This window comes from Sus scrofa, chromosome 12 (assembly GCF_054392235.1).
Source record: "Sus scrofa isolate SSC_HxYL_T2T_F1_AM1 chromosome 12, Sscrofa_HxYL_maternal_Yorkshire_Landrace_v2.0, whole genome shotgun sequence".
NCBI lineage: Eukaryota > Metazoa > Chordata > Mammalia > Artiodactyla > Suidae > Sus > Sus scrofa.
The window spans coordinates 23,314,999-23,338,242 of record NC_139394.1 but is presented as its reverse complement, the minus strand read 5'-3'; the positions used below and the strand labels follow the sequence as shown (position 1 = coordinate 23,338,242).

General features: G+C 55.6%; 1 protein-coding gene across 12 annotated transcripts; it reads right to left on the bottom strand.

Moving 5' to 3' along the window:
- Window positions 1-319: 319 nt before the first annotated feature.
- Window positions 320-23,008, bottom strand: CACNB1 (calcium voltage-gated channel auxiliary subunit beta 1). Of its 12 annotated transcripts, none has more exons than XM_084984626.1 (15): window positions 22,871-23,008; window positions 22,335-22,465; window positions 19,865-19,951; window positions 16,744-16,863; window positions 13,852-13,974; window positions 13,141-13,277; window positions 12,831-12,907; window positions 12,273-12,427; window positions 10,891-10,971; window positions 10,382-10,440; window positions 10,071-10,180; window positions 9,756-9,907; window positions 4,554-4,649; window positions 3,939-4,124; window positions 320-2,214 (listed from the first exon to the last, which is right to left on the bottom strand). In XM_084984626.1, exons 2-15 carry the CDS (start codon window positions 22,416-22,418, stop codon window positions 1,750-1,752), a joined length of 1,932 nt encoding a protein of 643 aa, XP_084840752.1. In that variant the 5' UTR covers window positions 22,419-22,465; window positions 22,871-23,008; the 3' UTR covers window positions 320-1,749. The 12 variants fall into 12 exon arrangements, with proteins under 12 accessions (XP_084840752.1, XP_084840755.1, XP_084840751.1 ...); XM_084984629.1 differs by lacking the exon at window positions 12,273-12,427 and adding an exon at window positions 11,237-11,256; XM_084984625.1 differs by having other exon boundaries at window positions 22,878-23,008.
- Between the last annotated feature and the right edge of the window lie 236 nt (window positions 23,009-23,244).

Genomic DNA, 23,244 nt, shown 5'->3' with positions numbered 1-23,244 from the left:
GTGTACTAACTGGGTCTGGATCTCACCCATGGAGTGACGCCCAAGACACCCCACATCCCCGCCTCAGCTTCCTGCCTTCCCTGGCTTTTACCTACCTGGAAGAAGGGCCAGGCAGGGGGCTGGGGGCTGAGTGGAGCCGGGCCTGGCCAGCCAGCTCCTGTGGGGCTTGACCGTAAGGCATCAGAGAGCCGTGGCACAAGTGAGGGGCCATCTTCCTCCTGCGCCCACCCCTTCCCTCTGCCCCCTTCCTGTGGGCAGCTTCCACAGGCCTAGGCAGCCGTGTGGCCGGGAACAAAGAAGCAGGCTCAGAAGGCGGTCGCAAAGGACAGGACGGCAATTTTATATGTGGCAAAATACTTCTCCTAGGGGAGTACAGACAGACAGACAGACAGATGGGGGCACAGGACACCAGATGGGGAAGGGGAAGGGTTGGGCAGTGGTATCTTCTAACCAGTAAGTGGAAGCTGCACCCCACCCCCCAGGTGAGGGGGGGTGGGAGGGACAACATTGGCACAGGAGGTGGCGAGACAGGCATGAAGTGCCCATCCCTGAGGCGGGCAGCCGGGCAGGGCCCAGTCCTCGTTGGCACAATCGGCTCTCTCTGGCCCAGCTGGGTGCTGGGGGGGGGACGGGGGCAGGGCTGCTGGGCTATGGGGATGCCAGGCAGAAGGACACTCCAGGGCAGAGGAAGTACCAAGGCCTCTCCTTGGTGGGGGAGGGGGGGCATGGGTAAAGGACAGGATCACAAGAGGCAAATACAGAGCAGCAGCAGCAGCAGCAGCAGCCAAGCCCCCCAGGGGAGATCCGAGGTCCCGAGGTAACCTCTGTGGTGGCCATTACCTCTGGGGCACCAACGCACAGGGCCTCCCCCCTGGGGCCTCAGGGTGAGAGTGAAAGAGCAGGTGTTTTTTTGTGGTTTTTTTTTGGTTTCAAAATGAGGCGGATCGGAGTGTTCTATGGACTCCAAATCCAGGTGACAAGGGGATGGCGGGGGGCTCAGATGCAGAGAGGCCCCCTCTTCGGATGGCAGCAGGCAAGGGATACTGTAGGCGAAGCTCATTCCTGGGGGGAGGGGCAAAGCCTGAGGCATGGAGGTGATAGGGCAGGTAGCAGCATCTCTGGTTGTCCCCTCCTCAGGGTTCTAGGTCCTGGGCAGGTACAGGGCACTACATCAGATGCCTGCCAGCTTCTCTCCAAACCACTGCCCAGGACAAGCTCCGCAGATAGCTTCAATGCTGTGGCTTTCACCTCCCAGATAATGCTGCCAGGAAGCGGGGGGGGGGGGCACCGTGAGGGACCCTGGATCTGGGGTTTAGGGAAGAGAGCCCTCATGAGAAAGAGTTTGTGGTCTCCCTTCTCCAGGAAAAGCCCCCATACCCTTCCCAAATACTCCAGATTGGAAAAAGAAAGGGCCACCTCATTTGGAGCCCGGGGTAGTTCAGGAAGTGCACCTTTTCTCTGGGTGAGGGGAGAGAGCCCCCTGAGGTGGGGAAGGGGACACTGCAGAAAGGTGGGCATCCCCCCATCCATCCACAGTAGGTAGGTAAAAACCTACCCTTGAGGCTTGAGGGACTCCCAGGAGCTGGATGGGATGCTACCACCAAAGAAACCCCGAACATTGAGCAAAGGCATCTGAAGGGGGGAGACAGCGCCCCCTGGAGGCAAGACACAACCCCAGTGGTTGCGCCCCTCCGCCCCTCCCCTCTCCTGGGCTCAGAGCCCTTCCTCCCGCTGCGTGGCCCCTGCCTCTCAGCGGATGTAGACACCCCGCCCCCAGCCCTCCAGCTCATTCTTGTTGCGCCCCAGAACCGGACCCCCGCCCTCTGCGCAGTAGCGGGCCTTATTCCGGCCGCGGTTCCGGTTGTCGGGCAGCTCCTCTTCATAGTCTTCTTCCTCGTCCTCCCAGGATCCCTGTCGGGCTGGTGGGGTACTGCCCCCGGCAGGGTCTCCAAGCCCTGGCCCCTCGGAGGGATCAGTCTCCATGTCCACACACGAGTCTCCCGGCTCCGTGTAGGCAGAGTTTCGGTTGCCAGGAGTGTCAGCATCAAACGTGTCTTGGCGGGACAGTGCCCGCAGGGTGCCCGCCCGGCCTGGCGGGTGGCTGCTGGAGTAAAGGCCTGGGGGCTGGCCCAGCTCTCCCGGGTACTCGTGCACGCTGGCGTGCTCCCCGGTGGCCCGTTCCAGCGACTGGTCCCCGGAAGCAAGGTAGGGTCCCTGGTTAGCAGACAGACGGCACACACCATGCAGATCAGGCAGGGGTAAGAGAAACACAACAAAGCAAGGCAGGTTAGTGATGGCACCATGACACCCAGCCTGGCCGAAGGAGGGTGCTGGTCCTAGGGGGTGGGCAGCCAGCAAACGGGGACAGAACTCAAGGCATTTGCTCCTCCATGAGGACAGGGGGCGCCCAACCTTCCTAAGGTGTGAGGGGGTGTGGAACTCTCCTGCTAACCATGGCAGAGAGCCCATGAACAATCAGTCCTCACTTCCTCAAGGAAGTGAGTTAATGCGGTCTTGAGGTGAACTGTCATTAACAGCTCATTAGTACTGCCACTTGTTAGTGGTTGATTGGGTTAGCATTGCCTCAGTTTCCCAGATATACTAAGGGGGGATTTCAGCTCCTGTTCACTAATCCCAGCTCCTTCAGCCCAACCCTGATCACAAGCTTCCAGAACCCCACACTTCCCCCTACTCCATTCCCTAGTCAGGTGAGAGCCTCCGAGGTTGATGGGCTCCCTCCCCTGCCCCCAACAAAGACTCAACGCTGCAGGCTGGGGAAGGCTGATGGGTCACTCTGCCCCACTGGCAATGATGAGAGGGCCCAAGGTCCTCGGCACCAAACGCCATATGAAGGTGACCTGATGGTCACTGCCACCATGGAGGATGCCGGGTGGGGTGCAAAGAAGCCTGGGTTCTAGTCCCATCCTCTGCCACTTCAAGCTATGGGATCCTGAGCAAGTGACTCCCTTCTCTGTGGTGGTGTAATGGGGCTTTGACTAGAGCAGCAGTTGCCAAACTCTTCCCAGGCAGACAGGGCACAGAGTGCTCCAGGGGTCCCTGTGGAGGTGAAGTGGAGGCCAGGGCACTAGCTCCCTCTGAGCAGAGCAAGGATGCCTTGTCGACATACTGAGCTTCCACATAAGATTCAAGAAACAAATGGGCTCTGCTGCTGAAAACTAGTTTAAAAAGCAATGGTCTAGAATGATTTCACAGGTTTCTTCTGGCTCTCATGTAGAACCCAGTACTTAATGGTGTGACCTCAGAGACAGGCCATGGCTCCCACTGGAAGAGATCAAGACTGGGAGAGGCACCCACGGAAGGGTCTTTCCTAGAATCTGGTTTAACTGGGAGAAGGGCGGAAGGTTTTGCATCAACTCATACATGACTCATTTTGGGTCCCTTCCCAGAAGCCTCCTGGGACTGGGGCTCTGGAGGAAGGAGCAGTCTCTGGTTCTAATGGCCCTGCTCTGTGGATTCCATGGGCCTGAAGGCCCTTGTTCTGTCGCAACTAAAATGTGTGACCTATGTTGGGTCTAAAATGAGTGTAGAGTCTAGCGAATGAATATATCGGTCTTCCTCTGTTTCTTCCACTTATAAGGCCCCCAATCAGGCCTCATATCCAAAAGCCCCCAAGGCAGCAGATGTAAGCCTATGGAACTAGGCCCAGGGAGGCACCACCAGCCAGCCCCAATCCCATCAAAAACCACAGACACCAGAAGCTGCCACTCACCACATTTTTTACAAAATAAAACTCTTCCCTTCCTTCCCCATGTTCCCTGCGCTCCGGGGCTCCAGTTCTGAGCCCTGGGCGGGAGGGGGGTTGGGCGGGGCCCCTACATGGTGTGCTCCTGCTGCTGGGGCACCGCCCTGGCCCGCTGCGACGCCTCCAGCCCTCCCCAGAAGCTGAGATTCCTCCTGAGTGAGGTGAGCACCTGTACCTGGAGGTTGGAGACAGGGGCAGGGCTGGCAGCCAGGGCTGCAGTAGCCATGGTGCGGTTCAGCAGCGGATTGGGCGGAGTGCTGCTGGGCGGGTGTGTAGCCTTCCAATAGGCTTCCAAGTACTCGGCCAAGTGCTCGCAGGCATCCTCCAATTGGTTCTCGTCCAGGATGATGTCAAACATTTCCTGTGGAGGCGGGGTTAAGGGCGGGGCTGGGATGAGCTGGGCGTGGTCGGGGTGAGGGTGTGGCCTGGGGACAGTAGGTGGAGTCAAGGGGTTGAAGGACAAAGTTAAAAAGAAACCTCTGGAGGTTCAGGAAGTGGAGTGCTCTCAGATATATAAATTGACAGAATTACAAAAGGTCTTGGCACTCAGACAGTCCTACTCCCTCATTCTAGATATAAGGCAACCAAGACGTGGAAGGGGGCTAAACTCCCCACAGAGGAGATGGTGCTTCCAGGGCTTGAACTGCTTGTCCTGTATGCTTTTCCCGGAAAACCTGTCTGCACCTAAGGACCCGGGCCAGGTGTTCCTGGTCACTCTCTCATGCAGGCCAGAGGAAACCAGGAGAACCCAAACGTCCCCCCTTCCCTTCCCCCGGGTCTGAGCACTCACAGGGGGACACTGCGCCAGCTTCTCCGAGGCCGCTATTTGGACATTGAGGTGTTTGGACTGAGACTTCCCTCGAGACTTGATGAGCCTCTGAAGTACCTGGTTCGTGGGGGGAGAAGAGGAGCTAGAGGGACCCCACAATGCACCGAGCCAGAGAGCCATTGTGCAGAGACTGTCGCAGGGCCGGGGGATGTTCCAGGACCCTCAGCCCTGGCCACCTCTTCAGAGATGACCTCACCAGCCCTGTGTCCATGCTACACAGGGCCCCACTCTCTCCTGGGTCTCATGCCAGCCTGCCCTGGGAAGGTGTAGCAGGGGCTGCATGAAGGGCAGTGATTCTCCTTCCCAACCCCTCTAACCACCTTTATAGGCTTCATTCTCTGGGCCAACTTCCCCTCCATGTTAACAATAGCTGCCATCCTTTCCAGGGACACTTGCTATGATGTACTGCCACTATTCCGTGCTTTTTACACGCTCAATTCATTTAGTCCTGACAATAAGACCATTATACAGCCCCTATCCTTCTTCACATCTCAATAATAACATAATAATGATAATAATAGCTAAACATAAAGCCACAACCTTAACTCAGTGATCAAAGTCAACAGCACCAATGATACAATTAAGTGACATCCTATGTTCCCAGATGCAACGCATGCAGAAGGACACACAGCTATGGTGCTATTCCTACCCGAAACGCACAACCTAAATCTAGTCATGGGGAAACATCAGACAAACCCACACCAAGGAGCAATCCACAAAGTAAGTGATCTCTTTAAAAATGTCAGTGTCATGAAAATCCAAGAAAGGCTGAGGAACCGTTACAGCTTAAAGACTACCAAAGGAGGAGTTCCCATCGTGGCGCAGCAGTTAACGAATCTGACTAGGAACCATGAGGTTGCAGGTTCCATCCCTGGCCTTGCTTAGTGGGTTAGGGATCTGACGTTGCTGTGAGATGTGGTGTAGGCTGCAGACGTGGCTCGGATCCTGCATTGCTGCGGCTCTGGCGTACGCCGGTGGCTACAGCTCCGATTTGACCCCTAGCCTGGGAATCTCCATATGCCATGGGAGTGGCCTTAGAAAAGGCAAAAAGACAAAAAAATTAAAAATAAAAAAAAACAAAGACTACCAAAGGGATAAAAGAGGGAGTTCCCTGGTGGCCTAGTGGTTAAGGACTCGGCATTGTCACTGCTGGGGCTTGGGTTGCTGCTGTGGCTTAGGTTCAATCCCTGGCCTAAGAACTTCTGCTTGCTGTGGGCGCAGCCACATAAATAAATAAATAAACAAATAAGAGATATAACAACTAAATGCAACATGGGATCCTGGATTGAAGGGGAAGCTACAAGGGGCATTACTGGGACAAGTGGTAAAAACTGAAGATGGACTATATTTTAGATATGATTCCTTTTTTTTTTTTTTTTTTTTCTTTTTAGGGCCACACCTGAGGCACATGGATGGAAGTTCCTGGGCGAGGGGTTAAATCAGAGCTGCAGCTGCCAGCTTCTGCCACAGCCACAGCAACGCCAGATCCGAGCTGCTTCTGTGACCTACACCACAGCTCATGGCAACTCCAGATCCTTAATCCACTGAGTGAGGCCAGAGATGGAACCCACATCCTCATGGTTACTAATCAGATTCGGTGCTGCTGCGCCACGACAGGAAATCCCTAGATAAGATTTCTTGAATTTGACAACTGTACTGTGGTTACGTAAGTTAATGTCCTTGTTTTTTGTGTGTGGTTTTTTTGGGGGGTGGGGAGCCACACCCCAACATATGGGAGTTCCTGGGCCAGGGACAGAATCCAAGCTGCAGTTATGACCTTGTCCCACTGTGTCACAGCAGGAACTCCCAATGTCTTTGTTCTTAAGAAATACATATTGAGGAGTTTCTATGTGGCGCAGTGGTTAACAAATCCAACTAGGAACCATGAGGTTGTGGGTTCAATCCCTGCCCTTGCTCAGTGGGTTAATGATCCGGCGTTGCCGTGAGCTGTGGTGTAGGTTGCAGACGCAGCTTGGATCCCGAGTTGCTGTGGCTGTGGTGTAGGCCATGGGCTACAGCTCCGATTCGACCCCTGGCCTGGGAACCTCCATGTGCCACGGGAGCGGCCCAAGAAATGGCAAAAGGACACACACACAAAAAAAAAAAAAAAAAAAAAAAAGAAATACATGTTGAGGAGTTCCCGTCGTGGCACAGAGGAAACGAATCTGACTAGGAACCATGAGGCTGGGGGTCAGATCCCTGGCCTCGCTCGATGGGTTAAGGATCCAGCATTGCTGTGAGCTGTGGTGTAAGTCGCAGACGCAGCTCAGATCTGGCGTTGCTGTGGCTGTGGTGTAGGCCGGCAGCAACAGCTCCAATTAGACCCCCTAGCCTGGGAACCTCCATGTGCTGAGGTGGGGCCCTAAAAGAACAAAAGACAAAAAAAAAAAAAAAAAAAAGAAATATATGTTCAAACATTTAGGGATAAAGGCATATGATATCTACAAATGGTTCATGAAAAAATATACATATATATAAATACAAATATCCACAATAATACATAAAGTAAATGTAGCAAAATGCTCAAAATTAGTGAGTCTGAAATAAATTATGCATTTTAAATGGCTGAATTGAATGGCATATGAACTTTATTTCAATAAAGTTAAAAACATTAAAAAACATTAGTGAATCTGAGTGAAGGGTATTCAAAGACTGAGAGTCCTTTGTACAAATCTTGCAATTTTCTGTAAGTGAAATTCTTTCAAGATAAAAAATCTTTTTTTTTTCTTTTTTTGGGCTGCATCCGTGGCATATGGAAGTGCCCAGGCTAGGGGTTGAATTGGAGTTGCAGCTGCTGGCCTACCCCACAGCCACAGCAACCCAGCATCCAAGTTGTGTTTGCGACCTACACCACAGCTCACAGCCATGCTGGATCCCTAACCCACTGAGTGAAGCCAGGGATCAAACCCGCATTCTCGGAGTTCCCGTCGTGGCGCAGTGGTTAACGAATCCGACTAGGAACCATGAGGTTACGGGTTCGGTCCCTGCCCTTGCTCAGTGGGTTAACAGTCTGGCGTTGCCGTGAGCTGTGGTGTAGGTTGCAGAAGCGGCTCAGATCCCGTGTTGCTGTGGCTCTGGTGTAGGCTAGTGGCTACAGCTCTGATTCGACCCCTAGCCTGGGAACCTCCATATGCCGCGGTTTCGGCCCAAGAAATAGCAAAAAAAAAAAGACAAAAAAAAAACCCGCATTCTCATGGATACTAGTCGGGTTCGTTACCACTGAGCCACAACAGAACTCCCTAAGATAAAAATCTTAAAAAAAAATAGAATAGATATCGTGTTTCGTAGATGCCAGGCACTTTGCACGGTTAATTTGTTTATTTAGAAGTTCCTGTCATGGCGCAGCGGAAACGAATCTGACTAAGACAGTGAGGTTGTGGGTTTGATCCCTGGCCTTGTTCAGTGGGTTGAGGACCCAGCGTTGCCATAAGCTGTGGTGTAGACGGCAGACGAGGCTCAGATCTGGCATTGCTGTGGTGTGGGCTGGCAGCTGTAGCTCTGATTCGACCCCTAGTCTGGGAACTTCCACATGCCCTGGGTGCAGCCCTAAAAAGAAAAAAAAAAAAAATGTCTATTTAATCTTCACAAGCACCACTTGATGAGGATCCCTATTTTGCAAATGAGAAAATCAAGGCCTGGAGAAGTTAGGTGACTCGCCAGAGGTGCCCAGAGCTGGTAAGTGGCAGCACTGGTACATTACCTCAGGCCAGCTGGCTCCTGTCCCCACCCTGAGCCTCGGTGAGTGCTCAGGGAGGGAAATAGACGTGTCTGTTACTTTCTAGTTCGCAGAGTGTTTTGCATCCATTATCTCATCTGATCCTTTCCACCATCCCAGGAAGTACTTACATCCCGCCATCCTCTTTATGCTCATTAGAAACATAGGACTCAGAAAGGTGAAGGAATTGGATGCTCAGCCCATAGGGTGCTAGAGTGAGATGATAACAGTTACCAGCCCTGGTTGCTTTTGTGAACCAGACAAAACTGTGGGTTCTTTTTTTTTTGTCTTTTTGCCTTTTCTAGGGCCCATGGCATATGGAGGTTCCCAGGCTAGGGGTCTAATCGGAGCTGTAGCCACCTGCCTACGCCAGAGCCACAGCAACTCGGGATCCGAGCCGTGTCTGCGACCTCCACCACAGGTCACGGCAACACCAGATCCTTGACCCACTGAGCAAGAGCAGGGATCGAACCCGCAACCTCATGGTTCCTAGTCGGATTGGTTAACCACTGCGCCACGACAGGAACTCCAGAATTGTGGGTTCTTTACATTGTTACTTCCAATCTTCCCAATAATAACATAAAAGAGGGATTATAATTCCCATTTTGAAGGTGAAGAAACCGAGGTGCAAAAGCTAAATAATCTTCTCAAGATCCCAGCTTAATAAAATACAACCCAAAAAACCAACAAAGAAATTTAGTTAATTAAAAATAAGCCAATCAATCAGAGCTACGATTTGAACCCCATACGGTCTTTTTTTTTTGGTTGTTCCCACATGCAGAAGATCCCAGGCCATGGACTGAACCTGCACCACAGCAGTGGCAACTGCCAGCTCCTTAACCCACTGAGCCTCCAGGGAACTCCCCCATGCTGTCTTCTAACTTCAAATCCTTCACCTCAACTCCTCCTCCACGTTTCTCAAACCCCCACTAATGTCTCGGATGGAACACTGAAGACATAGCTGCTCTATGACGAACAAGCAAATCAGCCTTCCTACCAACTTCACCTTTACCAAGCCTTAAATGAGGACAATGCAGCAAAAACGGCTGAAATCAAAAAGACGAGAAAGGTCTATTCCCAAGTAGCTAGGTGAGACTGGGGAAAACAAAAACAAAACGAAACAAAAAGAACAGAATTCCTTCTGTTTTCTAGCCTCAGGTTGGGAAGCCAATCAAAGCAGAGACAGGGGACTACCCTGAATGACCCTAATAATTATATTTATAATAGTTAATACATGATGAGGTACGTGATCCCAGGCCCTCTGCTAAGTGCTAGGTGTTCCCATCAGGATGCCTCTTCCAATATCCATAACCATGGAGCGTGGCAGAGAAGGGGACTAAGGCTTGAAGGGATTGAGTCACACCATTAGGAAGGAGCACCTGGGGTTTAACCCAGGCAGCCCAGCCAGAGCGCGCCTGTCCGCCTTGGGGTCAGCCTCCTGCACCCACCTTGGGAGAGGTGATCTTGATGTAAACAATGATGGGGGCCAGTGAGGTCTTGGAGAGCTGGGCTGGGTGGTTGATGGTGTCGGCATCCAGAGCAACCAACTGAAGGGTCCGGGCCAGCTCGAAGATTCGCTCGATCTCGCTCTGAACCTCGGCTGCGGGAGCAGGAGCGGCGGCGTGGGGGAAGGGGGAAATGTAAGAGGGCCTCCGCGGAGGCGGCTGGGGAAAGAACCCTTCCGGAGATGCCCCCTCTCCTCCCTCCTTCCCACATCCGGCCCCAGAGCAGGGCTGGGCCACGGAGCTAAGGGGTGGGCTCACCCAGGCTGGAGCGTGTGTTGGAGCGCTCGATGATGATGTGTTTGCTGGGGTTGTTGAGGACCGAGCGCTTAGCCAGGGAAATGTCTGCCGTCACGCGAGTGATGGAGATCCTGGGGGTGGGGGAACGGGGGGGGGGAGAGTCAGGGGCCGGGAGGGGGGGGGCTAGAATGCCCTGTCTGTTCCCCAGGCTCCAGGCCTGCCCCCTTTTCCCTCAGTCCAGGTGTTCCAGGACTGTCGTTCCGGCCACCCTGCCCATCCTCGGCAGCAGCGAAACCCTGCTGGGCGTGGAGAGCCACCTCCCGGGGTCTTACCTGCCATCAAACCGATGCTTCAAGAAGTCAAATAAAGCTTTCTGCATCATGTCTGTAACCTGAGGTTGGGGGGTGGGGGGGGAGGAGTCAGGTGTTTAAAGCCCCTCGGGAAGGGTGGACTGCTGGGTATCTTCCCCCTGATGTTCCATTTGCTTCTTAAATCCCTGAGATGAATCGGTCCCTGTTGGGTGGAGGGGGCTCCATCTGATTCTGCGGGGCCTCCGCTGGGGTCTCTGATTCCAAAGGTCCTTTAAGGTGAGATCTCTGGGAGGACTTTTCGGGGGCAGCGGGGGAGGGGGGGGCAGGTGGGTTTGAGAGGACTAGACCCTTTTGAGTGGGTCTCCCTGTGGGTTGGGGCCCCCTGGGGGTCTCCGAAGGTCTGTAGCCCTCTGGGGAGGAAACCCTGAAGGGCCCTGCTGGGGGGTCTCTCTGGGACCCAAAGACATTTCTATGGAGTCTCTCTGGAGGTCTGGGCCCCCCTGAGTCCGCTCCCCTCTAGGGGCTCCTACCTCATAGCCCTTGAGCGACGGTCCCACCAGGATGATGGGCCTCATGGAAGGTACCACGTCATAGGGGGGTACATGCTCTGTCTGGGGGGGAAGCAGGGAGGGGAAACCCCAGAGTGGAGATGGCATTAGCCCTTCTTCCCCCACCTCCAGGCTCCCCCATGCATCCTTTCCTCCCCCTGGTCCCAAAGCCCAGATGTGGGGATCAGGGTGGTGGTGGGGAGCTACGGCGAAGGAGAACCAGGACGGGTGGGGGAAATAGGGGGCAGATAAGGGGATGGGTGTTAGAAGGTCCCCCTAGCTCATCCCGGGGGTGGGAGGGGGGGACACAGAAAGCTGTGATACTCACCGACTTCTGCTTCTGTTTGGCTGTGTCCAGAGATTGCCAAGAGGGGCGGGGGTTGGGGGGAGAAAAGGGAGGGTACCCAGGCCGGGGCAGAGGTCAAGGGAGGAGCCAGGACAAGAGGGGGAGGGAGAGCGGGCAGACGAGGAGAGATAACAGGGCATGCGTGTTAGTGACAGACAGAGCCAGAGAGAGGCGACGGGACCCCATGCCAAGGGGAGTCAGGGATGGCCCTGGATCAGGGCTGGGAGTGGGACTGAGAGCCAGTCCAGTGAACGTGGGACTATTCAGACTTCCTCTGCCCCCTTCCTGGGTCTTAGGAAAGAGCTGGGAGGAGTGACGGCCCCTAGGTTGGTGCCCATCTCCTGGCCCCAGTGCAAGCCAGCCTGCCCATTTTAAGGGTTCCCTTAACTGTCTTGCTCTGCAGCCAGGTGATCTCCATGTGCCCACCCTGGCCCCATGGAGTCTGTGAAGGGCAAAGAAGGGTCCCCATTCAGCTTTCCCCCTTCACCTGCGGGGGTGTGGGCACCCATGGTCTATCCCACTGGTAGTCAGGGAAAGGTCAGGTTGTGTCACCACCAGACCCTGCTTTCAGCTGGGGGGGCGGGAGCAGCCTTCCAAGAGAAGGGGTGCCTCCATCACAAGAACCAGCCCACCTGAGGAAGTTAGCCTGGTGGGGTTGTGTGTGGAGACAGATGTGCCCATTCTTTTTTTCTCTTATGGAGGTTCCCAGGATAGGGGTCCAATCGGAGCTACAGCTGCCAGCCTACACCACAGCCACAGCAACACCAGATCTTTAACCCACTGAGCCAAGTCAGGGATCAAACCCGCAACCCCATGGTTCCTAGTCGGATTCGTGTCTGCTGCGCCATAACGGGAACTCCCCAATGTGCCCGTTCTCAGTGCCACTCCTCGGAGGAAAGGCCTGATCCCCACCGAATCGGGCGGGTACCACATCTAAATCCATCCCAGCCCCCTAGTCCCACCCCGCCAAAGAGCTGGGCCCTGGCCTCCCCTCTTGCAAGAGCCCAGCGAGAATTACCTTCTTGAAGAAGGGGATGCGTGTGCCGTGGGGTGGCGGGGTGGTGACACTGCTAACACTAGTCTTGGCCGAGCCGCTCTGCTCGCCAAGCTCTGCTTCCTCATCCTCTAACTCTAGGGGGTCTAGTTCAAAGGCTAAGTTAGTCATTTCGTTACCTGGACCGGAGAGTCAGGATTGAGGGAGGAAGGAGGCGAGGTGGGGAGGAGTGAGATGGACATGGAGACACAAGTACAGAACGCAGGGGTGGGATGGGGAAAAAAGAAAGAAGAAGAGGTGAATGGAACAGGACTGGGAGAAATGAATGGGGGGTGGGGGGAGGGGAGGCAGGCAGAGAGATGGCACTACCAAAGAAATGGGGAGCAGAGTCATGAGCGAATGGGCGCTGCCAGGCCCAGCTTGTGGGGTGTCCTGCTCTTCAGGGAGGGGGGACCACTGGATGTGTTTGGAGGTCACAGGATCGGGGTGCTCCCTACCGCAGGGAAAGGAGGGGACAGGCCGTGGGGAGACCAGCCCGCCCAGGAGCTCCATCCCACCCCGTGGGGTGACGGCAGCTCTTACCACTGACAGGGGGCGTGGGGCGGCGGGTGCCAGTCACCACATCTCCCAGACTGGAGCTGGAGTTGTCACCTGATTTGCTGTGTGGGCAGAGAGGCAAATGGAGCCGTGAGCAGAGAGGTAGGCGGGAGGGTGGGGGCTCTGATTCTCTCTCCCGCCCCAGCCCCCAGCCCCACCCCAGGGATTCTCCAGCTCCACTGGTGATGCCACAGGCAGCTCTTTGTCCTCAGGGCAGCGGGTCAACCCTTGGGGCCCACTCCTGGCTAGACAGCCTCTCCCGGGGGTGGGGGCGCCCTGCCCCCCAGCCGGACACCTGGAGCTGAGGCGGTTCTGGCGCAGCTTCTGTTCCTGCAGCAGGCGCAGGCTGTCCAGTTTGACAGGGCTGGGGATGAAGCCGACCTCACAGCCCTCCTTCACCAGCCGCCCGATCCACCAGTCGTTATTGTATTTCTGCAAACAACAACAGCAGGTGGGGTGGGAGAGACCAAGAGGGACATGAGAGGTACCAGCCAGCAGCCAGCTTCAAGGGACCGCATCCCCCGCCTTGCCTACCCTGCCCAGGGGGTAGCACCCTCAAAGAGCCCAGGCCTGGCTCCAGCCTCTGAGTACAGCCCCCAATTCTCAGGCTCCTCTGGAACCAGCATCCTCGTGTGCCACGGACCACCCTGTCCCCAAGCACGTCCCTGCCCTGAGAGACCTTCCTCCCCACGTGTGCCAGCTCTACCCTGGAAAGGCAGGGAGAGAAGGAAATGCTGACACCTCCTTGTGCCTGGCACACTGCCACTCTGCTGACAGGTCTCGTCGCAATCCCTCCCAACAACCGGGCGACCTAGGCATCACCATCCTGTTCTACCAATGAAAAATCTGAAGCTCAGAGAGGTGGAAAGATTTGTCTAAGGTCACACAGCAGATTTAGCCCAGCTCTGCTTGGCTCAGAAGTCCTATTCCACCAGAGCTCTGGCTGCCCCTCTCCTAGCACCCACTACCCTGCTCTCCCCCCAGATGCCAAGTGGTCTCTCCCCACCTCTTTGATGTGCAGGAAGTCCTTGGGCTCGAAGGTGATGGCCACTCCCTGCACAGGCACCTCATCCCCTGGAGATGGGTTGTAGCCAACATTTGTCCTCACAGCAAATGCCACTGGCTTGGTCTGGAGGAGGACCACAACCAGAGGGTTAAATCACGACACGATGCACAACGTCCTGACTGGGGTGGTGATTATGGAGATGTTTGTTTGGTAACTTGCTTATTAAAACATATACTGTACACACTATCATACATAAAATAGATAGGACCTACTATACAGAACAAGAAACCATATTCAGGAGTCCCCGTCATGGCTCAATGGTTAACAAATCCGACTAGGAACCGTGAGGTTGCGGGTTCGATCCCTGGCCTTGCTCAGTGGGTTAAGGATCCGGCGTTGCCATGAGCTGTGGTGTAGGTTGCAGACACAGCTCGGATCCCTCGTTGCTGTGGCTCTAGTGTAGGCTGGGGGCTACAGCTCCGATTGGACTCCTAGCCTGGGAACCTCCATATGTCGCGGGAGCGGCCCAAGAAATGGCAAAAAAAAAAAAAAAAAAAAAAAAAAAAAGACCAAAAAAGAAACTATATTCAAAATCTTGTAATAGGAGTTCCCGTCGTGGCTCAGTGGTTAATGAACCTGACTAGCATTCATGAGGACATGGGTTCGATCCCTGGCCTCGCTCAGTGGGTTAAGGATCTGGCGTTGCTGTGAGCTGTGGTGTAGGTTGCAGACACAGCTCAGATCCCACGTTGCTATGGCTCTGGTGTAGGCCGGCAGCTACAGCTCCGATTAGACCCCTAGCCTAGGAACCTCCCATATGCCGCGGGAGCGGCCCAAGAAAAGGCAAAAAGACAAAAAATAAATAAATTTAAAAAGAAAAATTTTTGAAAGAAAAACATATACTGAATGGCTTTTTATGTGTATATTAAATTTCACAATTAAAAAAAGAAAGCAAAAAATTCCCATTGTGGTGCCATGGAAACAAACCAAACTAGCATCCATGAAGGTGCAGGTTCTATTCCTGCCCTCGCTCAGTGGATTAAGGACCCGGCGTTGCCATGAGCTGCCGTGTAGGTCGCAGACGCGGCTCGGATCTGATGTTGCTGTGGCTGTGGCTGTGGTGTAGGCTGGCAGCTCTGATTCGACCCCTAGCCTGGGAACCTCCATATGCCTCTGGTGCGGCCCTAAAAAAACAAAAAGAAAGCAAAAACTAGAACTCAGTCCTTTGAAGGTAGAGGAGGGCATCAGGGAATGATCAAGTACAGGGGGTGGAGGAGCCCAGAACGACACCAAGAAGGAAGAATAACAATACGAATAAATAACAGTAATAATAATGATAGCCGCTACTGTTTAGAGTGCCAGGTATTTTTTTTCAATGTGTATGTATATGTTCTTTTTTCTTCCTTTTTTTATTAGAGTATAGTCGATTTACAATGTTCTGTCAATTTCTGCTATATAGCAAGGTAACCCAATCATCCATATATATACATTCTTTTTCTCATATTATTTTCCATCATGTTCTATCACAAGTGATTGGATGTAGTTCCCTGGGCTGTACAGCAGGACCTCATTGCTTACCCATTCTACCAACCCCAAACTCCCCATCCATCCCACCCCCACCTCTCTCCCACTTTCGCAACCACGAGTCTGTTCTCTATGATAGGTTGTAGATAGGTTGATTTGTGCCATATTTTTTTTGATAGGCAAGAAATACATTTATTAAGATGAGATACTTATGAGAGATGCAAGCGGGCAGGCAAAAAGGCTGCCCTGAGGATTAGGTGGGCTACATTTTTACAATCCAAGGGAAATCCACTGTGCTATATTTTATTTTATTATTTATTTATTTATCTAGTCTTTTTGCCTTTTCTAGGGCCGCTTCCCATGGCATATGGAGGTTCCCAGGCTAGGGGTCGAATCGGATCTGCAGCCAACGGCCTACACCAGAGCCACAGCAATGCGGGATCCGAGCCGTGTCTGCGACCTCCACCACAGGTCACAGCAACACCAGATCCTTAACCCACTGAGCAAGGCCAGGGATCGAACCCACAACCTCATGGTTCCTAGTTGGATTCGTTAACCACTGCGCCACGACAGGAACTCCCCATTGTGGCATATTTTAGATTCTACATACAAGTGATATCTTATGGTATTTGTCTTTCTTTCTGACTTACTTCACTTAGAATGAGAATCTCTAGTTGCATCCATGTTGTGTGCCAGGTTTTATATGTTTCACATCCATTATCTCATTTATCTATCATCAAAACCCTATGAAGGGCTTCATTTTATTAATTAATTTATTTATTTAGTCTTTTTTAGGGCCACACCCACAGTATATGGAAGTTCTCAGGCTAGGGGTCAAATTCAAGCTGCAGCTACTGACCTACATCGCAGCCACAACAGCACCAGATCTGAGTCATGTCTGTGACCTACACCACAGCTCATGCACCACCGGATCCTTACCCTGCGTGAGGCCAGGGATCGAACCCGCATCCTCATAGATACTAGCCAGGTGCGTTGCCACTGAGGCATGATGGGAACTCCCACCATCTTCATTTTAATGAAGAGACTAGAGATCAGAAAGGTTAAGTGACTTGCCTAAGATCACACAGCTTAAGAGTCAGCCCAGAAGGAAAGTCTGACTCCAGGAATGAATGGGAAATTTTAGCTCCTAGTATGTGTAGAAACAGTATTAAGCACTTATTATGCTTTATAACGAGACAGGTATTAAAGCTCACATTTTACAGGTGAAAGATAGAGACACATTTGAGCCTATGGGTACACCAGCTAGGAAGTGGCTGGGCCAAGACGTGACCCTCGGTCTATCTGGGCTGCCTCTATGGCACGGGGTAAGGGAAATAATGCCAGCACAGCCCCTTTCATCTTTCTCACCTTGGCCTTTTCAAGCTGGGCTAATGCCTGGCGCTCTGCCTCCTTCCTTAAGGCCTCCCGGTCCTCCTCCAGAGACACATCGGAGTCCGACGGACGGCTGGTGTAGGACTCTGCTGAGCCCTGAAAACAGACAGGGCCAGCTCAGGGCCAAGGCTGCCTCCCCAGCTCCTGGGCCTCAGAAGGCACCCACCGTGGACACCTCAAGCCCCAGCCAGCCCAGAACAATGTCACAAGGGCTAGGAGAAGGCGGCACGAGCTGGGAAGAGCCAGAGAGTGAGGTCTGCAGGTCCCTCGGAAGACTGTGGCCCTAGGAAGGGTGACAGCGGCAAGCAGGGGATTATGGCAGGTCCAAGGACAGCTGCTGGGGGCCCAGGGAGGAGTGGGAACCTGATAGGGGCACAGCGCAGGGGAAGAGCGCCAGGGGCCGAGTCTCCACTGCCCGCTCCTTCTTCCCTCCCCTGCCCCCAGCACTGCCTGAGACAGACTCAGCAGAGGCCCAGGGAGTCCTCCCAGGGGCTGTAGCCACCAGCCTGGGCCTGGGCTTCTTGCACCGTTAGCAAGGGACTCCCTACGACAGGACCACACAAAATTTCACTCTCTTCTGCTCCAGGGTGAGGGAAGAGAGAATCCTACCGCCTCTGCCAGAAGTAGGGGAGCCCCAGCCCTCAGGCTTTCACCAGATACAGAAAAGAACCCAAGATTTCTGGGGTGGTACAGGCAGAAGAGGGGAGTTAAGAGAAGAACACAGCAGGCCTTTCCCCAATACTAGGGCGGCCAGCTGCCAGGGTTAAGGCAGACTCAGAAGTCCGACTGTGCCAGGAAGCTGGCCTCGACCACACCGACCAGCCCAGGGCACAAGGAACTCCCTCAGCGATGCAGGCACATGTGTAAGACACACAGAGCCTGTCCAGACCCATAGGGTGACAGCCCATGCTCATTCATGGATGTGCTTGGACGTGCCATTTCCACTGTGTGTGGCATGTCCTGGTGTGCCTGACTGAAGGCATACAGGGGGGCGCCCTCGGGGTCTGGGTCCCTGAGGGCACATGGGGGGCAGAAGCCAGGAGGTGTGGATTTGTGGGACCGTGAGGTGGGGAGGGGTCGCTACAAAGGGTAGGGGGTGACGTGAAGAAAGAACGAGCCTGCCAAGGTCGGGGGGGAGGTCTTTCTTGAGGACATGAAAGGGCCACCGGGCCAGGGATGCCCAAGGGCTTGGGGCGGCGGGAACCTGGGGAAGAGAGACAAGGCCCACTTTCCCAGAGCACCCAGTGAGCTAAGTGCAGCTGCCCATCCCCTTTGGGGCCAAATCATGAAAATGGAGGGGGAGGGGGGAGGGGGGTGGGCTGGCTCCTAGAAGCTGGAAAAGAGACACAAAGGAAAGAGAATGGAAAGCGGTTAATCGTCGCCTCCCCACCCCACCAGAAGGGAGCACTGAGAGTCAGGGAGGCGGACACTGGGAGAGCCAGAGAAACAGCCCCAGAGAAGGAGTGGCAGAGAGGCCCTTACTGACCCCAACACAGACACACACACACACACACACACACACACACAGAAATGGCGGGAGACAAGGAGACAGTGAAGAGGCAAGGAGATAGGCTGCAGTGAAGGCCCCCCACCAGCTTTCTGGAGGGGCCACCCCCCAACCCCTCCCCTGCCCCATGCCCTGCTCACCACTACGAGGGTCTGGTGGTGGGGCGCCTCCATCCCCGCGCCCTCAGTGCCTGGCCCTGCTGGCCTAGGGGGTGGCCCAAATGGGCCCGTTCCCCCAGGGGGCTCAGGTTACAAGCAGAGTTGCTACATGTGCAAACTGCTGGGGTATATTTAGCTCAGAGATGTGGCAAGGACTGCCCCCCCTCTCCCTGCCACCTCCTGGGGGTCAGAGCTGGGGAGCCGAGAGGAGGAAGGACTGGAGGCTGGGGCCTGATGCCCTGAGTTGGCAAACCCTGGAGGAATGAGGCACTTTTCCGTCCAGGGGGGCTCCGCTGAGCACAATTTCATTCTTCCTAGCCCTGGCCCAGGCCTGCAGCACGAGGGATGAGGGAACGGTCCAAGAAAGGACTTCCTGTTTGTTTGTGTACTTAGGAGATGCTGGGATGAACGGCCCCTTCCTGACACTCTCAAGTCAAGCTTGGGCTCACATGTGCCACGTGTTATGGAGACGGAAGAATTAACAAGAAGGGCCTCGTTCCAATCTGCCATGGATCAGCCTGACAGCACCTTCTCTCTCCTGGCCCCGGGGGGCTGACTTCCTTACTGTCCTCTTCCCTCACACGCCTGCCCATTTTTTGTTCTTCAATAGATGCCTTTCCTCATCTGATCCTAAGCCCCTCTCGCCTTTTTTGGGTACCAGGCTTTGTTGAGATGCTCCGTCGTCATAGCAACCACATGGCTCCCTCTCATTGCTTCTCCCTAAGCCTGAGATGGCCTGGGGTTGAGAGTTAGAACAGAGATGAGAATTGGCATCCTCCTGACTGAGAGCAAAAGACCCTAGAAAGCTACGCAGTTACCCCACCCCTGCCGCCGCCTTCCACCTTCCGTCAGGGGTGCTGGGCTAAAGTCCTCTCTAAAATCAACTTCCTCCAGTCCCCCTCTACCTCCCTCAACACACTTTCTCTCTGCATATTAAAGAACAGTCGCCTCTGGATGTGAGGAGGGTGTTGCCCTGATCCAGACCTACTCAGGGCTCCAGGCACCCAAAGGTCCTGGCTCCTCATGTCTTAGGACCTGCCTCTACCCTACGCTGTCACAGATCCTGGGGGAGGCTGTGGAAGGAGACAGCCGGCAGGGGGAGTGGGTGACAGCCCGAAGCAAGCTTAGAGGGAGGCAGGCCAGGCTGTCCCTGAATGAGATGACGCAGGCAGGCAGGCAGGCAGGCAGGCAGGCAGGCAGCAGGGGCTGGTGCCCGGTGCTGGGGGAGGGGCTGGGCGGGGGCTGAGGGAGTGGGTGCAGCTGACAGTATATGCAGAGGAGGTCATGGGGTGGAAGGAGGATGGGGCGGGGTTCCTAGCAGGTGACAAACGACATGGGGGAGGGTGCCTGGAGAAAGCTTCAGACCCAGCTCACCAATCCTGGTCTCCACCAACCAGCCACCTCCCTCCTCGCAGCCCAGTCGCCCCGTTACCTGGCGGACAAAGCTGTTGGATGTTGTGTCCGAGGACGTGCTCCCATCCGACCTTTTGAACCGCCCTTTCCTCTTGCTGTATTTGCCCTGGAGATGCCGGGAAGGGACAAGAGTAGAATCAGAAAGGCCCTTTCCCAACCCTCAGCCCATCAGGCCCAGAACCACAGCCAAGCCTTGGAAATATCATTCCCTGATCTGAACAGGCCGCCCCTCCACCTTCTTCCAGAGATGGTACAGCCCGAGGGGGAGGGAGGGCCCAGACCACAGCCATGGGGTGGGGGGCAGTGCAAGAGAACCCTAGGAAGCGCACAAGAAACCCCCAAACCGAGCCAGAGAGGTTGGGAAGGGGGAGGCGCTGAGAAGCTGGAGGCTCATTAGGCAGCAAAGCTAATTAAGATGCTGGGCAGGCTGCAGAGGCCTCAGGGGGAAGGGAGAGGCTGCCTGCAGTGCTGGGGGTGCGGAGGGAGCCCAGGGAAAGTCCCCCCCCACCTCAGCTGGAGCAGAGGGGGGCTGAGCGTGCCTGTGGCCCCAGAGAGAAGAGGAATCACCAACCCAGGCCCAGTGTGCCTTTCCCCAGGGCCCAACTCTTGCCTTGTTTTTTGCAGAGTGGGGAGGGGAGTTGGCGCTCTCAGCTCTTGGAGACCCCAGACTGGATTCCCAGGGGGAGGGGAGGGAGTGTGGAACTGTATTTGGAAAGTAAACATCTAACCCCAATCCTGAGCCAGTGGGGTGGATTTAGCCCCCCACCCATGGTGACAGGAGTTTTTCTCAGCCCCCTTTCTCACAATCACAGTGATCATACCTCTTCCCAAGAGGGCATGATGGATCAAGCCCTCTAACCCCCCAGCCCCTGCCCACATCCTGACCCCATGATATCCACCTCAATACCAATCTAAATGCCTCTAGGCCCTGCCCCCGAAATGAGCCTAGGACCCGGCCCCCACAGGCCCTCAGGGAAGCCTGGCTCAGTCCTACTGGCTGAGCACCTCACTTGTGTAGAGTGGACATGCCCGGACCTCTCAAGCAGGCACAGAGTCAGATGTTTCCAAGCCTCCTATAAAGGGGGCTGCATCTTTGCCCTCCCCAACCCACATATCCACAACTGGCCCCCAGCCAATCTGGAGTAGGGCTCAGGCCCTCCAAGCCCCAGTCCCCACCTTCCATCCTAGAGTTTCTTTGCCAAAGAAGCTGACCCGACTAGAGGCTCTGGTTCCTTGGGCCTGAGTACACGAAGGAGGATGGACAGATGGGAGAGAAGGGCATTTGGGAACCTTTCAAGGGTCCTCTCTCCCAGCACCTTCTCTCGAACCACACATCCAACCACCCTCTAGGACTGAGGATCCCAACAAATGTAAGAGGATCCCCCAGCAAGCCCCAGACTCTCTTTCACACCACCACCACCATCCCAGGCTAGGAAAAGGGAGTGGCACCCAGAGGGACAAGGGACAGCTGAAAGGAAGGCCCCAGTCAGCTGCCTCCCAGGCTCCAAGGGGCCTAGGGTGGAAAAAGGAGGTATTTTTAGGTCTGACCTGACCCCCCCCACCCCACGTGCCCATCAACCACATTATCATGGTGGCTACAGCTGCTCCAGGCTGGCCACAGCAAGAAAAGAGTTAATGCTCTCCTAGCCTTGGGGTGTTGCCAGATTGGAAAAGGACGGTGTCCTAGAGAAATCCCCTGGCAAGACCACTCTAGCCCCTGCTGGTCACTCCACCGGCACCCACCACACCCAGGAATACCCCTTCCAGGGGGTAACTCAGGAGCATAGGAAAAGTGAGTGGGGGGGGGCGGCAGACACCACCCCCCATTCCCCCAGGTAACACAGTTTCTTCCCTCCAGGACAGTGAGTTGGCATCCATCCAACTTTCCAAACTTTGGAGGCGTTTTCCGGGGCTGGGGGGATGGGGTGGAGGAGGGAGAACGTGAGTGTTGGGGGAGGGAAGCCAATCTAGCTGTGGAGCAGAAGTGGCTGGAACGGGGGCCTGGCCTTATCCTCAAGGGCCAGTGTCTGCGGCTCTGAAGGCCTGTTGGCACCGCCCTCTGACCACCGCCTCGGCCATCTCCCAGTGCCACCCCCGCCCCACCCACACCCGCCCGGCGCCCCTGAGCGTGCTCTGCGTCGCCCCCTTTGCCGGAGCTAGTCTCTCTCAACTCAACCCCCGGAGCCCCTCGCCAGCACCACACTCTCAACCCACTGGAGCCGGTACCCAAGCAGCAGAGACCCTGACGCGGGGGAGACGAGGAGGCAAGGGTGACAGGCGGTCCAACTGTCCCCTCCCTGCTCCGCAAGACCGCAGCACAACTCCGGGCCAAGCGCCCATCAATCATTCACCTGCAGGAATGGGGGGCGCGCAGCCCTCTCCCCTCCACACCAGGCGTATAACCCCTTGCTCCCCGGCCCGCCTCGATCCGACCCCGCAAGGTCCCCCAGAGCGGCCCCCTTCCCTCGAGCCCGGCCACCACGCCTCACCTGTGGGCTGGGGTCGAAGACCTCCATGGGGATCTCCTGGGAGGATGGGTAAGGGCCCCGGGACATGCTGGTCTTCTGGACCATGGAGAGGAGCCTCCCCTCCGGCCGCTGGCCCGGCCCAGCCGGGCGCCCTCAACGCATGAGAGAGGCCGTCGGAACCGAGAGCAGCGCAGCGCAGCCGGCACCCGGTCCAGCCACCTGGCCCGGCCTTCGGTTGCCCTCTTCCTGCCTTCTCTCCCTCCTCCCGCTCTCTCCTCTGCCGCCGCCGCCTCCTCCGCCCCTGAAGGCTCAGCATCTCCCCCCGCCCCCTCCGCTCCCACCCGCCCCTCCCTTCCCCCCTCCCTCCGCCGGCCCCGGCCCCGCCCCTCGCAGCCCCTCCGCCGGCTCCGCGCAGACAATGGGAGGGCGGCGGGAGGATCGCACGGCTCGCCGGCGAGCGCTGGCCTCCGAGCGGCCTAGGGCGAGGGTGGTCCATTCTGGGGGGGTTGGGAGGGGGAGGATTAGAAACCCGCTCAGGGGCTGCGGGCGGGGGGTACGGTTTACCCGTGGATGCCTAGCGCGGATGGAGCCGAAGCGCGGATGAGCATGGCTGGCACCGCCCCCCCTTGCGTCCCAAACCGCTCTTCCTAGCGGGTCTCCCCATTCCACTCTCAGCTTGGGCTACCGGAACTTCCCCGCCCTGGTGATCCTGGGACCTGGCTTTAACTCCTTTCTCCCCATCGTGGTCTCAGGCCGCCTTGAAACCAAACAGAAAGGCCCCTCCCTCGCCAACATGGTGGTGCAGGCCGGCTGGAAGCAGACGCTGGGTCGGGATTGCAAAGGGAGTCTCAGTAGAGACAGAGCAGATACCAGGGACCCCAGGAGTCCTATTACTCTAGCGCTAATGTCCCCACAGGCCCTTCCAAAAGGC